The following is a 16,360-nucleotide window of genomic DNA, read 5'->3' as shown; positions in this document are numbered from 1 at the left end:
CAATTCGTCGTTTAAAAAGGGGCACCAGAAAGTAGTTACAGAATATCATCTTTTTAGCAAGACATTTCTATTGATCAACCAAAATTTCAGTGTCAATCGTAGAATTATAAGCAAGCTTGGTTTGAGTCGTGTTTTTGTTCACATGAGTTTATTACATTCAACCTTAGATTTTTAAACTTGGGATTTCCTATTTAGCATAGCTGCATTTAAAATATAAACGAACTAAAGCATGACCTCAGCTTTGTGTACAAACATACAGTAGCATTGTGCGCAAAGCTCTGTATTTTGCTTATAACTCAAAGTTTGACTCAGTAAAATTATAGAAATTTGTAAACAATTAAAACAAGAGAAAAATGCACTAAAACAAAGAAAAAAACTCAATTTATTTTTCATCATATATAAACTTATATATTTCTAGCTGCGAGAATAATCTCCGTTTAGATTAAAATTGCTGAGCATCTTGATAAAACATGTTGCATTAATCAACCATTATGTAGAGATCGTACCGAATTACATGTACCAACATAATGAATAGTATTCTATAATATGTTGTTAGTGCATAGATTTTGCGCAGGTACATGTAAACAATCAGCTGTCTGATTTACCAGTATACACGTAAAAATTTTAAATTCTAAAATAAAGACGATGGTTCCTCTCAAGTTAAAAATAAGAAACCTAACATGCTAAACGAAAATCAAAACAAGCTAAAACCACCGTCACAAATGAAAATGTCAACGCACTGAAATATTTAACCTCAATTTACTTCACATAAACGGCACAAATATATTAAATTCATCTCTGTTCAACTTCAAGACGCCAAGGTAAACGCAGTAGTCTCCTACAGCGCCGTAACAACGCAACGGCATCTTCGTCCGTCGCGGTGGGATCGCCTTGAACATTTTAGAACGCCATGAGACGGCGCGCACTTTGAACATGTACAAAGTACGCATCGTGGCTCTGCGTTCTGATAAACACGCCATAGAAGCGTAGTGAGGTTGCTGTGACAGCGCCGTAAGATCTCCAACAGCGCCACGAGAGCTCCGTCGGCGCGCTCAAGGAACGCAGCTAATCGCAGTGTAGACGCAGTGATAACAAAGTCAATTGCGCTTGCACGGAGACCTCACGGAGTCCTTTGGAATCTCACTGCGTCTCTATTGCGCTCTCACTGCGTTCTCACTGCGCGTCCACAGCGTTTGAACAAGTTGTTTTTCATTTGGCTGCGTTCACACAGCGACCCCAAAGAACTGTTGCTGCGTTCATCGCGCTCTCGCGACGTTTCTTCTGCGTTTATACCACGCTCCCACGGCGTTTCTAGTGCATTGTCATCAAGACCACGAAAACTCGAACAATGGCTGCTGTACAATTATAGCAATTAAGCGATGTAATAATTATCAATCTGGATGTAGATGACTATGTAAAAAGTAGCATTTGCTAATATAAGACCTATCAATGGACGTAGATGGAATTCATGCCATTTGGTTTTGATGTTTTCACATCTTTTCTTTGTTTTCTAACAACTAATAACGGATCTCTTTTGTAGATCTGACTACTTAGAGTTTTGTCCTAGTCCTTCACAAATTGTTTAGAAGTAGTTACTAGTATGTCTCAATTACAACGAACCTTTTCATAAAATCAATACAATTTTTTAATCATTTATCTAATTACTAGTTGTAAATTCTTGTTTGTTTCCCATACAATTGTACAAATTAATATTAACCTACCAAGAAGTAAAGAACGTCTTGTGCACGCAGTCAGCGCGCAGAGCACACCGTGGACGCGCGGTAAAAACTCCTAGCACGTCATAAGCGCTCGGCAGAGACTCAGCGAGAACGCAGTTAATCGCCAAGTAGAACTCCGTGGAAACGCAGTTACACGCCGTGGGAGCTCCGTAAGAACGCCTCAATCGCCGTCAGGACGCCGTGACATCTCCACTTGTAAAATTTTCAAATAAAATTGTACATTTTTTCTGAATTTTCCTTGCGATCCTACGGCGATTCCATGAATTTTACAACGCCGTGAACACGCCGTGGGGACGCAGCTTGGTGTGACAGGGCGTTAGCATAGACTGGTCCTCTAAACTGGTTTTCGATATATGAGATATCGAAGTTAAAATGATTGACCCCCATTCTCTCTGTCTTAATATTACTTTCGTAAATTACTCAAATTTGAAACAGAATTAGCCCTTCATTTTTGCAATTTATATTTTCCTTCCCATAAGAATGATTTATGCTCAATTACGTTGAACTTGACTCAGTAGATCTTGAGAAGAAGATTTTTTAAAAATGCATCCCCCTTTTTCTACAGTTTCGAGGGTTTTTCCGCTTTGAATAAAAATCGGTCTTTCATTTTTGCAATTTATATTCGCCTTCCCATAAGGATGCTTTTGTGCCAAATTTGGTTGAAATTGGCCAAGCGGTTTTATGAAAGAAGTTCAAAATGTAAAAAGTTTACAGACAGACGGACGACAGACAAAATGTGATCAGAGCTTTCAGCTCAGGTGAGCTAAAAATGTATCCTTTAAATAAAAGTACTTTTCAAGAGCCATTCATACCAAAATTTGCAATTTTAAATTTAGCACAGTAAATGGTCAAGTTAAAGGTGTAAAACGTCGTGTGCACGTGGCTTAATTTGAAAACATATGTACATGTACCTCTTGTGTTAACAGAATGAAAGCACGTTTTTGACATGCAACGTAAAATCTATAGTATAAGCAAAGTAAACAAGGCAAAAATAACTAGACTCTTGTTGCTATAGCAACAAAAAGGTCTTCCGTTCCTCGCGTATAAATCTGTACAAAAGATCCATTTCTCTTGTAAACAGAAAACGGATATAATTTATACTGTAAAGGAATTCCCAAGAAATAAACAAAACAAAAAGACAAAACGTCATTTTTGAGTACTTTCTGTGACGACCGGAAGTTACGCCGGATCATACAAAACATAGTAAACATATCTTCATACATTGCCTTGTCTTTCCTCAAAGTTGAGATGTTCAAGTTTTTGTTAGTTATAATATCTCGTTGAGAAAAGGTTTTTGTCTCGGGACCGGAAACTAACGAACGGAAGTGATTAAGAAATTGAAAATACGTATTTTAGTACATTTACCTATGATACGTTATTGTTCATCACATTGAGTAAAATGTTAAAAAAATTCTTATGTTAAAACAAAACAAAAAACCTTTTATTGCTTGAACACTTCGAGTGAAAACCGGAAGTGACGTACGACCAAATGGAACCCGTTCAACACATGTTCATTCAAATGTCCATTATCCATACAAGTTTTGTGTCTTGATCTCTCACTGTTTCTGAGATCTTGGGGGTAGTTTGTTTTAAAAGAAGGCTACCTGAGATATTTGAGATGTCTCACCGGAAGTAGAACTTTTTTTGGTTTTTTAAACATGTGTGGATGACCTCCTGTATTTTTGTAACTAAAATGTTACTTCCATGCTAAATAACCAACATATTTTTTAAAAATCAGAATTTGGTGTACTTCCTGTGACGACCGGAAGTTACGCCGGATAAAACAAAATAGTGTTAACACGTGTCCATACACAGGTCTATAATCCTACAAAGTTTGGTTGTTGAAGTCGTTACCGTTTTTGAGATCTCTTCGATATAAGGTTTTTTGTCTCGGGACAGGAAACGGACAAACTGAAGTGCTTAATGAAATTTAAATTTATTATATCTTGTTGACTTTCCTATTTTACATTATTATTCATCAAAGTAGCCAAAACTATCAAAATAAAAACAGTTTAACGGATAAACAGTTTGATTTGTTTGAACTCTTCCGCTGTGGACCGGAAGTGACGGACGACAAAATGAAACTGTTTAAACACATCTTCAATCAAATGTCTATGATTAGTAAAAGTTTTGTGTCTTGATCACGTACAGTACCTGAGAACTTACGGGTACAAAATATGTTTTAAAAAAGCTTCCTGAGATGATTGAGATATCTCACCGGAAGTAGAATTTTTTTGTTTATTTAACATTGCATAGATGACATATGTCAGGATCTATACTAATATTTTTATTCTATGGAAAATAAATTAAATACGTAAAAAAAAAAATTTTGAAGAGCTTCCGGTGACGACCGGAAGTTACGACGAACAAAACAAAAGTGTTTAAACACATCTACAACTATAGGTCTATCATCCCTCAAAGTTTGGATGTTCAAATCTTTATCGTTTCTGAGATCTCGATGTGACAAGCTTTTTGTCGCGGGACAGGAAACGGACGACAGGAAGTCGATTTTGAAAAAATGAAAAAAACGCCTCGAGATACGATCATTTTCTATCACTCCTAAAAACTTGAAGTAAATCGATCCAGCCATCTCTGAGATATCTTGTGGACAAAAAATGGGAAAAAAATAATAATAAAAAACATTACAATCTCTATAAGGTCTTCCGTTGGAAACGGAAGACCTTAAATATTTAGCAACATTTTGAAATAAATCTTTTCTATTGTTTCTATTGGAGGATATACGTGTATATAACACCTTGTACGCACCTGTTCTTTAGAAGAGGCACTCTTGTATCGTTAGACAAATATATTCCTTTGGTTAGTTACTGGAAAACCGTAGTATACATATTATGTAATCAAATCAGGATTTCGCTTTCTGTAAAACGATTAAACTATCACTTTGAATTTAGTTGTCCAATGGAAATTGCATTAAATATATGACGCATTATTTATTTTTCCGGTCCAAATATTTTGTTTGTGTCCTTAAAAATGACATGCAGTGTCGTAGGCCCTTTTTGTCATACACAAGCAAATCAATGGTTCAAACATATTTATTACTTTAAAAATAACCAAGCAGTTTGTTTATAGGATAAACAAAAGAATCCAAATTAACATCATCCAGCCAACTTCTGGGACTGTTCTATACCCAGCAGATTTGCCCTTCTTTCTTGATTTTCCCGTTGCCGTCAATGAAACGGACGCGTCGGCATTTGCTGATTTACCTTGAATTAAAAGCGAATCATTTCATTAAGGTTCTCTATGCTGTATATATTTCATAAACATATAGAAATGCATAGTTGGCTTTAACTGGTAACTCTCTTAATTACCTTTCGATTCTTTACATTCCAAGCCTGGTTCTGGTTTTGAAGCTACTGTATCCTTCAGTTCGTACATGCCTCGATAGATCACAGATTTGTGAAATCTGTCTTCAACTACTATTGCACATTGAAATGCCCCGCTCAGTACGTCACATTCATTCAACACAATGTTTACTTTCATTTCGGCTTTGGAAACTGAAAGTTAAACACCACAAAATATGAAGAAAAAAAATTACATAGTGTGATATTTTTGACCACCCCCCCCCCCTTTAATCTCTCATCCTACTATCGAGTGAGAGTGAGAATTCTGTGCTTGATTGTTGTGATTGGGTTTTTTTATTATATTTAGAAAATATAAGTGTTACAGATGCTTGTATTGACAAACAAGAAATAAAGCAATGTGAGCTGCAATTTATTCTTTTACGAAAATGTTATTTTCTACTAAAATGACAAAAATATCACGGTTTTTAAATTTCTGTTAGCCATATTTTTGTGAGGAAAACCTTTCAGAAGCAAATTGAATTATTGTCGTCCTGTACAAAAATTGATCTGCTATGTATTCCTTTGAAGAGAAATCTTTCTTCTGACAGAAATTAATGATTTTTTTTCAAATCTTAAATGATTCTTTTATAAATATCATAAAAGTTTAAGTTACATGCAGACTTATCATACTAGCAGGTTTTAATAGCAAAATTAAATTCTAAAAAATACAGCTCATATTACTTTAAAATCCAGCATCTACATGTAATTAAATATACGACTGACGTTTATCTCAAGCCAGGGATGTGATAAGCAGAGGAAGAAAGGGGAGGAAATGAAATCAGTCGGGGGTCTGGGGGCCGCTACAGGCCCCCAGTGGGTGCAGGGCAACGCCCTGCTGGGGGCCCAAGGGAGCGAAGCCCCCCGGAAGCTCCTGGGATTTCACATATTTTAGAGCTTAAAATTTGATTTCTAGAGATATCTGAGGACAATTTTTTGACCAAGAAAAATGAAACTAAATTAACATTTAAATCCTTGATTTATTATAATACAACTTCAATTGACAAATTATTGTTTTGATTTTCTTTTTTCCACCAGAGCCTTTAGAATTCGTAATCTTGCTTGATTGGCCTGCTTCTTGACATGGGCTTGCAGATCTTTTTCTGCTTCTGCTTGAAGTGTAAGCTTAGCTTTTTTCTTTGAGTCCATTTCACTTGTACTTTTCACGTGCAACTAATTAATCCTTTCCATTTCATCATGATTTCTTTTCTTCAGCCTCTCCCTGTAAGTTGAACTAGATTTCATCATGTTTCTTGTCAGCTGTCTGTCAACTGGTCCATACAGAAAATCATCTCTCCTGAATAGTTTTGTTGCTGTTGTTTCCCTTGATTTAATGAAGTATTTGACAGTTTGAATTGAATTATATGTCTAAACTGCCATGTTGGAAGACTTTGGATCCATAATATCTCCCATTGTGTTAAAAGATGATTCCACAATGGGTCCATGGAAGATGGCGCAGGCAGCTATGGCCACTTTTGATAAGGCAGAATACTGGCCAGATTTTTTTATAACCCCCCACCAGGAATCCACTCTTTCTGTTTCATGAGGCAGACAGTCATCAGCTTGAAATCTGTAAGAGTACAATGTATATATATATAGAGGGGCTATCATATAAAAAAATTAAAGGAATTAATATACATCAAAGGTAATAACTTGAGGTACCTGTGTATTTCTGCTTCTAGGCAGTCCTCTTCTTCCTCTGTGAGTCTAGCTGGAATTATATTACCAAGAGTTTTCAGAGCTTTTAAGAAAGAGCTATGTTTGTCTTGCATCTGGGTCTAATGCCCTCAAACTCCTAAGTACTTTATTATCCAGTGGTAATTTGTTTTGTAGATATATGCCACAGCATTTATAGCCAGATACCACTTTTTCCAAAAACATTTCAGTAATAGAGTCTTTCTTTGGCATTATTTGGAATTATATTACCAAGAGTTTTCAGAGCTTTTAAGAAAGAGCTATGTTTGTCTTGCATCTGGGTCTAATGCCCTCAAACTCCTAAGTACTTTATTATCCAGTGGTAATTTGTTCTGTAGATATATGCCACAGCATTTATAGCCAAATACCACTTTTTCCAAAAACATTTCAGTAATAGAGTCTTTCTTTGGCATTGATGAAATCAACTTTCTTGTTTTTCCACCCAAAAACATATCTTCTTTGGAGAGAAAAATTTTTCCTCAATCTCAACAGCTTTCATCTGCTTTCCAGATCTTCTTGTAAAAGCTTCTGGTTTCAGGAAGTACGTTATGAAAACCTTGAATAATTCCAGCTGTTTGTCATAAAGCCGATGGACCATGGGCTGTTTTGTTTGGAACATCATAACATACTCCTTTAAAATTGGGAAAACAGAAGTGTAGAAATGCAACACCAGGATAGTTCTCTTTTCTTGGAACAACACCTTCAAAAGCAAATTTTGTATATATATATCATGTACATTCAGACATTATCATACATATTAATTTCCATGATAATATATCTTTTCAATAGAAAATAAACTACCTTTTCAAAAATCCGTGTTTTTCTCATCTTTCCATCACTTGTCATGGACTTTTTCTTCAGGTAGTTGTGGACGCTATCTAGTTTTGCTCTTGCAGGTTCACTTACTTTCCTGTCATTTAAAATCTTTCTGATAACTGGCTTGTAAATTTTTCTATCTTCCAACTTCAGAAATCCAAAATAGAAGACATAATATGCATCCCAGAGCCGTAGTGTTCCAGCAGCAATATCATAACAAGTCGTCCATCTATGACTTACAAATCTCTCTGGTGTTGTAAACTTTATCCCTAGAATTTCACAGACCTCAGCAAGTTTTTCTCTCAAGTCTACAGACCAGCGATGGTCTGTGTGGAGATCTGTAAAGAGGGACTCCACCCAGTAATCAAATGGAGCACACAACTTTTTGCTTGCATTATGCAAGCGGTGACAAATGTCACCATCTATGTCTAAAAGAGCTGGGGCTTTTGACTCTCTGATTTTTTTCTCCAATCCATTTTTGGAACCTCTCATTACTGCACATGAATCCATGAGAATAGAAACAACATTAACCCATGGAATACCGTTGGAGTTAAATACTTCATCTATTGCCTCCAACAAAGATGATGTATCCACAGTAGCAAGTTCAATTGAAGTTAAATGTTCCAAGACTATCCGTCCCTCAGATTCAAGGAAGTAACTCACCAAAACTGCTAATACATGCTTGTTGTTGTTTGGTGTAGCTTCATCGATATTAACGAGGCCGGGTCTAATTTGTTCTGCCCTAGATTTTTTAATGAAATTTTTTACAAGAACTTTTACTGATATAATTATTATTTTAAGATAAAAAAATAAGACATTTACCACACCGTTTGTTTAAGGGGTCATCTCAAAATTTGTTAATTTTAACATAGGACCCTATGGGATTTAGCTTGAAATGTACCAATTTTGCACATTTTTTTAACTTCTGCCCTAGGGATTTCTTTTTCTGTTCTACATATTAAAGTTATTGCTAAAAGGCATCAAATGGTGAAATAAAAAAAACCTTTTACCTCCTGGTCTGTTCCAGGGGTCTTATCAAAGTTATTTTTTGTATGCCGAATTTTCCAGATTTGTCAGATAATGGCTATTCTTTATTTGACAAAGGCGGAAATGGTGATCTCTATAGTATTATTAAAACATTCAGATATATTTAAGTAATAAATAAATATACAACATCACATATAAAGGGTCATTAATATGAAATACATGGTTACTGTCTTGAAATATATGAATTAAGCTATATTTAGGCGGGTTAAGAAAACGTGACAGAGGACTAGGCTTGCTGAACCCTCTTCACGTTTTCGACCCGAGCCCAAATATAGCTTATACTTCGAGACATTTATGTTTATTCCACAATATAATATCAATTTTACGCATCAAACGAGCTATTTTCAACAAATTTCGCTGAATATCTGCAGTATAAATTATCACGCCATGGCGTCAACCAAGCAAAAAGATGACGTCACAATACAAATGAAACGCTGCGCGAAAGCGTTGCGTACTCGTTCTGTACTCGGCCTCGTTAAATGAAAATGGACTGATACGTAGTGTTTTCAAGGTCCGTTCACGGATAGTCTTAGTTAAACCATGGGTCATCTTGCATGTTGCACTAGTCCTATCCATGCTTAGATTTTGCAAAGCTTTCCTATCTTTTGCGAGTTCTTTAGTTAAGTTGATAAGGACAGGAGCCATGGTCATGGGAAGCGATTGCTCAGCCAGTGTCCCCAACTCATAGCCTGGTTTCCTGCAACGAGAACCCAGAGCTTTTGGTTAGTCATTTTAACAAGTTGTCACTGGCATCTAAACACTTGCCATGTCATGTAAAATACTATTCAAATTAAACAGAGAGATTGGGCAGCCCCCCCCCCCCCCCCTTATCCTTAAGAAGCATGTCTCTCTGCACTAGTAAGCACAATATTATTTTCAATTTACTCACCTCTGCATTTGCCACTTTATCTGGTAAGGGAATAGCTTGAGGTAGTGGTTTGGTGTCTGATGATTTCGATAAATTTTGAACCCCTGGAAGCGTGAAGTTCGTCATAACACTCCTCGCACATTTCATGTGACTCTCCGAGTTACAATGTTCAAACATTCTTGAAAAGTTTAATATGAGATGTGCTTAACAAGCACATCTCATATTAAAATTTTCAAGAATCATAGGTTGAGATTGGAACTATTTTCCAGATCTTAGACTCACTTTGGGTATTGTTCCGTAAATATATTACATAATGTACTGGGAGTAAGTTAGTCTTGGGATATGGAATTTTAATTTGTTGGCAAAGGTCGGATGCGGAAGAGACAAATCCAAAGGATATAAATGTATACTATTACTGCATCGTTCAATGGTTTTTAAAACAGACGTGGTGTTCAATAAGATGTGTACCTTTTTCATAAAGCCTGACTAAATACAACACAAGCAACAAATACATGTAATCAACACACCGTGGCCAACAGTACAGCTAGCATCCTTCTCCTTCAGCAGATTTTCAAATTGTGGAAACATTCGAATTCTGTACAGATCTGTCCACAGCATTTCGCCTTGGCATCCCACCAGTAAGCTGCGGGCTAGAGACGCATTACTCAAAGGCGTGTAGAGGATGAAAAAGGCCGAAACAGACTTTACAAACCTCGCGTTCGTTGGATGAACACGGCATCGAATATTCATCTTTCTCTTTTCGCTTAACTCATCAGCGGTATAAGCTACTTCTGCTAATCCTAAAACTAAAAATCACATTAATCATCTCTAAGTAATTGTTGATATCTGTTTAAGCATACTTTTCAAATAACAAAGTTCAAAGTAATACAGTGTACCTTCAGAGTTGACGCTTTCCTTCATTTTTCGGTTATACTCATCAACTAAATCGTATCGCTGTGGACGAAAGACAAAGAACATGCACTAGACGCTGTCATATGGACAGAAAATATCTGCAAACATGTAACAATGAATTGCTTTGCATACATGCAATATCTATGCTTGGAAACTGTACTTAGAATGGTAGTTTACGACCAAAAGTTACTTAAACAGCCTGAATCGAAGTTTTTGACCTTGATATAATATCATCCTAACATCCATGACACCGAACTGAACTGAAGACTTTGTCCATCAGTATGTTCTTTTCTTATTCCCAATTCAAAGAGTACTAAAATTCTGCCATTTTACTATTATTTTAGATAAGGAGTGGTAGGTTAAAAAGACTATGGTACTCAGGAAACCGTCAAGGCCTGTGGGCCTCTTGTTATGTACATGCACGGTGTAAGTTTTTACATTAAGTACCCTTTTTATAAAATTCAGATAAAAACGCAGCCACGGTTACCGATATTGTGTTTAATAAAACTCACTTTACGGAGAATCGATCTAACATTGATAATTGTCAATTTACAAAAACGATTAATTACGGAATCGAGTTTATTTCTTTTATTCATGTACGGTCCAATAACAATGAAGCATGATTCCAATACGAAGATTGAAAAGAAAAATAATTCAAATTTAACAGAAACAGTCCATGTATTGAACACGTAGCGTGTAAAGTGACTTCCGGTTCATCAAACACGGGTTGTTTCCAATATGAGTACTAAAGCTTTGAGCGTAATGAATTAATATAAGATACGTTATTTCACAAACACATATGATATAAAAATATGTTAATTGTTAATTCTATATTATTTATTGATGGGTTTTTTTAATTTTCAAATTCGTATTTTTCGTTTCCGATGTGATGAATTTCAAAAATTACATTGCAACTGCTTCTTTCTATTCAAAGTTCTGAACCATCGAGAGTGATGAGGACGGGAAGTCGTATTGTTGACGAAATATTGATTTTATAATTTGATTGCTTTTACAAATATGGATTATATTTCACAAATAAAACACACAAACTAAAACTATCTAATCAAATGGTTGATTATTCGTTTATTGATAGAAAAGTTCGGTATATACCGGTACTAAAGAAAGTGTTGACATAAGAACATCACAGATTTAGAATTGGAAAGCCACTTCGGATATCTCCAACCCCCGGATGTCTCGAAGTTTTGATGAGCCCCCCCCCCCCCCCCCCCAAGTTCGAGATACCGATATTTACCTGTATATTGCAGATCGAGCAACATGTCAATTTTCATTTTAAATCATTTGTTTTGTCTTGTTTAGGAAATTACTTGTCATTAATAAAATGGCGAATCAATGGGAAATTCTAAAAAGAATGTTCAAAACCCTTTGTTACAAAAAATATATCGAACACGAGCGCAATTCGGTTCTTTATGGGTTAGCTTGGGATACATGTCTCAAGGCTCTTCCATAAGATTCTGAAAGACAACTTTCTGTGTAAGTCTATGTTTTTCATATGCCATTCACCAGTGTGGAATAAATTAAATGTAAAGTACTGCGGTTTAGTTAAATAAAAATGTGGTTACTTCACCTACTTGTATACGCTTAAAATTGCATCGTTAAAGAAAGTTTATTAGTTTTTCTTGGAATTAAGAGGTACCGGTCAAAATAAGAATAACAAGTTTGATGCAATATGTAATACACGTCTTTGAAGAATTACCATTTGCGAATACATATAAAAAATAGTAAATCAAAATCCATATCAAAGCTATTGTCAAAAGCTCTACGCTGTTGATAAAGGGATATTATACATGGTGTAGACTTTCATTTAAACTAAAATGCGTGACTCTTGGAATTTATCATGTTTTTTGGCCAGATTTTGTGATGAAGGAAACAAAAAAAGCAATAAAAGCTTTTAATTATATCACTCACCATATAATCATTCTCTGTATGACACTGCGCCTTTCACAAAAGTTATTTTAAAATATATCTGCGTCGTAGATCAAAGTTATAAACTATATTGTTCAAGACCTGCACTTTGATTGCCAGTAGTGGTCATTTCTAACCTCAAAGTGGGTGCGAGTTTGAGTCACAAACTTACAACGTAACTACAAATACAAATTCTTTTAATACGTCCGATTCATGCCTTTTTGGTGTAATGGTCTTAAGATGTATACATGCAAAAAATATTTAAAAAAAAAACAATTTGGAAACTGTGATAACTTAATAACTTGCCATTAGGTAGACTTTGCTTTCGTCTTTGTAATCTGGGCCTGAAACGTGAAATAAGATGGATAAAATTTTATGAATTATGGCCAGTGTTTTAGATGGATAGGTCGAACATCCATACATACATTTTGGTGATGATTCCTCGCCTGAGGGTTTGTAAAAGTCGGATAACAAAGCAACTTTGCCTTTGCTTACATGGTGAGCTTCTACTGCATTTTCACAGAGAAACCGCCCAGGAATTGGGTCACATCGATGTAGTATGAAATACATAACCATAATGCTGTGAAACCCTGAGAAAATAAAAACATTTAATATTTAGAGTATTCATAGTGTTTTTCAATGTAATTTGAATATGCAAACAACAAGTTTATGATTACTAGTAGTTATTTGGTAAATAATGTAGTGTTATAACACAAATCTTTGTGTTATAACTTAATTATAGTCAACGTTTACATTATTTATATTAAAGCCACGAGTGCATTTGTATAAATTATCCGTTAAGTTCAATTGTATAGGCAAATTATCCGTCTAGTTCAATTGTATAGGCAATGGTCTTTGACATTATAACAGGAAAATACCACTAAATATCCACACACATAAAGAATACATGTAATAATAATTAATTTCATTGTTAGGAAGCAAAGCATAAAGACAATGTGAGCCTATAACTACATACATGTACATTTGTACTAACATATCAACTTATTGACCTGACTGATGAGCTGCAGCAACACAATTAATGTGCTTCTTTCTTCAGTAATCAGTATAAATGGGTTTTCAATATAAATTCAGTATACATAAACATTTTTTATTGAATACATGTACGTACATTCAATAGGGATTTGAATATCACATTCATGTACTCTACAGCAGATCAAGACAAAGATAGGGAAAAAGGTCATGCAAGAGATAATGCAGAGCGTTTTGAACTGATACTGACTGTTAGAGGTGACCTTCTCAGCAAAATTTCTGCTCTCCAACGCTGACTTTAAATAAATTGGCATATCCTTCATTTGTGCAGTGGATTCCCATTTTGCCTTGTATTCCCCAAATCTTTTTTTGGCATTGTATGACGCCTCTAGAATTACGAAAACGCATCAGTCCAAACTCAACTGGTATGTAAGACATACTAGTACTAGAAGTCTTTTAATATATCAGTAGTAATGTATTAGTTTACATTCCGACTCTTTAAATTGTCTTGCCCTCAAAGACAGTAAAAGCCATCATTAACGACCCTGAAATATCTCAGTACTGTAGTTAATTAACTGTTTGTCAAATGGGCCGATCGAATAAAACTAATATTTGAAATACAAAATATGATCAAGAAATATATTTTGACTGGAATTAATCATAAATGGTTCAAAGAATATTGTTTTCTGACACTGTTATTATTAAGCAATAAAATGCTTTCTTTTGTGATTCATAAGTATAAAGATAGCGAGCATGGTAGAAATCTGTAGAAGTCTTCACCGCCTGGCGCGTATTAGTACAGACGATATCCAAAAATATGCATTCATCTCTACAGGTTTCATAGAAAAACTAAATCTTATATTTGTTGTACTACATTATCTTTATATTCTTATTTTACTTTACCAGCTAATGTGTAGAACTTGTCAGCATCATAACTTCTTGAATCAGGTGCCCATCTCAGAAAGAAATGTTTGCATGAAATAATGAATTCCTTAATAAATAGCCGACCATCTTCGTGTTTGACTGTTGTATTTGGTAAGCATGCTATTCCAAATAATTTTGCGTCACCCACAACCTTGATTAAACCGTCAAAGGTTAGATATCCTTTTTCTGTAAAAATTCATCAAAAACAAAAATTAATTTTTTTTAACAAAATCATAAACTCCAAAACGAAAGCCACAACAATCACTTACATGTATATCATTTATAATATAAGAGCGAAATAACGAGTGTAGTTTTTTTTTCTTACTGAAGTATTTTTTCGTGTATTTTTTATCAATACTCAATTTTCCTCTGTCTTCAGATGGCGAATCTGATGCCTTAAATAAAAGAACGGAAAACTATACCATGACAGCTTTTGACATGTTTAATTATTATATTTTAAATATTATTGTTGTAGATTAATTGCAAACAACAACATTCTTACCAAAACTATGATTTTCATACAGCTAGCAAGAAAGAAAACTGAAAAAAATTCAAATTTGTTATTGTGTTGATTTTTTTCGATAATGTGCACATACAGTTCTGTTACATGTATACTATAATATTACAATTGTGCATGTTTCAATTTCAAATTTCAAGTCAGTAAATTAACATATGTTACAAGTTTCACTCACGTTGAAACAAATTCATTTCCACTAACGGTTATTTGTTGCTATGACTAGTTAAATATATAAATAAATGTCATAACACAAAAATCGTCTGCTGAAAAGTATTTTGAGTATTTCGAACCCGGTGTAATTTTTTCTACCAAAGTTGTCGTTCGTGTCTCACATCAGACTTGGTGATCAATTGATAACTTACGTTGTAGCTTTTTCTGCACCACTCGATTTAGATATTTCATGTAAAGTCTAGAAAACGGAATAATATGTAAACCGGTGTGACTGTTTGGCCGAGCGCAGATTTTTATGGTTTAATTTTTAATTTAAGAAGTATTTTATTCAAGTATATAGATACAGTGAAATGGATTGAACAGCAGGCATAATGCCTGTTTATGTTCTCTCCTGTAGTCAAGGTATAATATGAGTAATTATATAATTAATATAAGACACACACACACACACACACACACACACATATATATATATATATATATATATATATATATATATATATATATATATATATATATATATATATATATATATATATATATATATATATATAAACAAATGTTACAAAACAAAATAGTCTTTATAAACTTTGTTGATCAGATATTGAAGATGAGTTCCATTTTGTCTTATTATAAAAGTGTCCTTTGTGTAAAGAATTAAGATTAAAATATATTATGAAATATTATTGGGAAAAATCCTCTATTTATAAATTTATACAATTAATATCAATTGTCCAAAAATATTTATAAAGAATTGTGTAATTTGGGGAAATATCTCCACTTAGCTTTTAATAACCACAATGATATATATTTTCCATAATGTCATAAGATGTATATCTTGAGCAAATAAAGAATAATATACCTGTTACCATTAAGCCTCGCTTCGCCCGCCTCTCGCTGCGCTCGATATTAATTAAAATTTAGCCTGATTTTTATGAAAAAATGGTCAAAAATCATGCTTACCAAAATATTTATAAAATGATTGGTGCGTTAAATATTGTTTAAATGATTTTAAGATCGATTAATCAATTTTAATAAATTTGTTTTAATTGCAATGTTGTACACCCCGTATTAATTTAAAAAAAACATCTATTTATTTGTCCGCCCTACCAAATTAACAATGAGACCAATATTATGGCGCATAAGCGAAAAATTAAGTTGATCATTACTGAGAAAGCAAAAACAAATTGATACCGGCAGTAACTATATTGAGAGGATGAAGTGAAAAATTAGAGAGCCACGGTATTATTGATACATTTGTTAAAAAAATTATTGTTCAACTTAATTACTACCATTAAGGAGCCTATTAGACATGCATGATTTATATAAAACAATTTTATGTATAGAAATGTTAGTATCGTAGTAGTACCTACTTAAATTATTTCCATATTCATCGGGTTCG

At 34.2% G+C, this 16,360-nt stretch overlaps 1 protein-coding gene and 1 non-coding gene across 3 annotated transcripts; both read right to left on the bottom strand.

Annotated features, from left to right (window-relative positions):
* Window positions 1-4,773: 4,773 nt before the first annotated feature.
* LOC105330946 (uncharacterized) lies at window positions 4,774-15,082 on the bottom strand. 2 transcript variants are annotated; one of them, XM_034455074.2, is made up of 11 exons: window positions 14,963-15,082; window positions 14,773-14,810; window positions 14,596-14,665; window positions 14,250-14,456; window positions 13,597-13,734; window positions 12,782-12,946; window positions 12,663-12,700; window positions 10,418-10,475; window positions 10,049-10,327; window positions 5,066-5,251; window positions 4,774-4,960 (listed from the first exon to the last, which is right to left on the bottom strand). In XM_034455074.2, exons 1-11 carry the CDS (start codon window positions 14,976-14,978, stop codon window positions 4,821-4,823), a joined length of 1,335 nt encoding a protein of 444 aa, XP_034310965.2. In that variant the 5' UTR covers window positions 14,979-15,082; the 3' UTR covers window positions 4,774-4,820. The 2 variants fall into 2 exon arrangements, with proteins under 2 accessions (XP_034310965.2, XP_065940809.1); XM_066084737.1 differs by lacking the exon at window positions 10,049-10,327.
* LOC109619082 (uncharacterized) lies at window positions 6,056-10,041 on the bottom strand. The gene is made up of 6 exons (XR_010713898.1): window positions 9,543-10,041; window positions 9,151-9,350; window positions 7,592-8,343; window positions 7,052-7,490; window positions 6,758-6,850; window positions 6,056-6,665 (listed from the first exon to the last, which is right to left on the bottom strand). It is a non-coding gene; the product is annotated as an uncharacterized protein (transcript).
* Window positions 15,083-16,360: the final 1,278 nt, after the last annotated feature.

Source organism: Magallana gigas, chromosome 5, assembly GCF_963853765.1.
Source record: "Magallana gigas chromosome 5, xbMagGiga1.1, whole genome shotgun sequence".
In the NCBI taxonomy this organism is placed as follows: Eukaryota; Metazoa; Mollusca; class Bivalvia; order Ostreida; family Ostreidae; genus Magallana; species Magallana gigas.
This window is presented reverse-complemented; position numbering and strand designations above follow the sequence as displayed.

Coding starts and splice junctions, on each gene's coding strand:
- LOC105330946 (XM_034455074.2), bottom strand. Junction 14,457..14,595: donor ATACACGAAAAAATACTTCA/GTAAGAAAAAAA, acceptor GAATTTTTACAG/AAAAAGGATATCTAACCTTT. Junction 13,735..14,249: donor CAAGTTCTACACATTAGCTG/GTAAAGTAAAAT, acceptor TCGTAATTCTAG/AGGCGTCATACAATGCCAAA.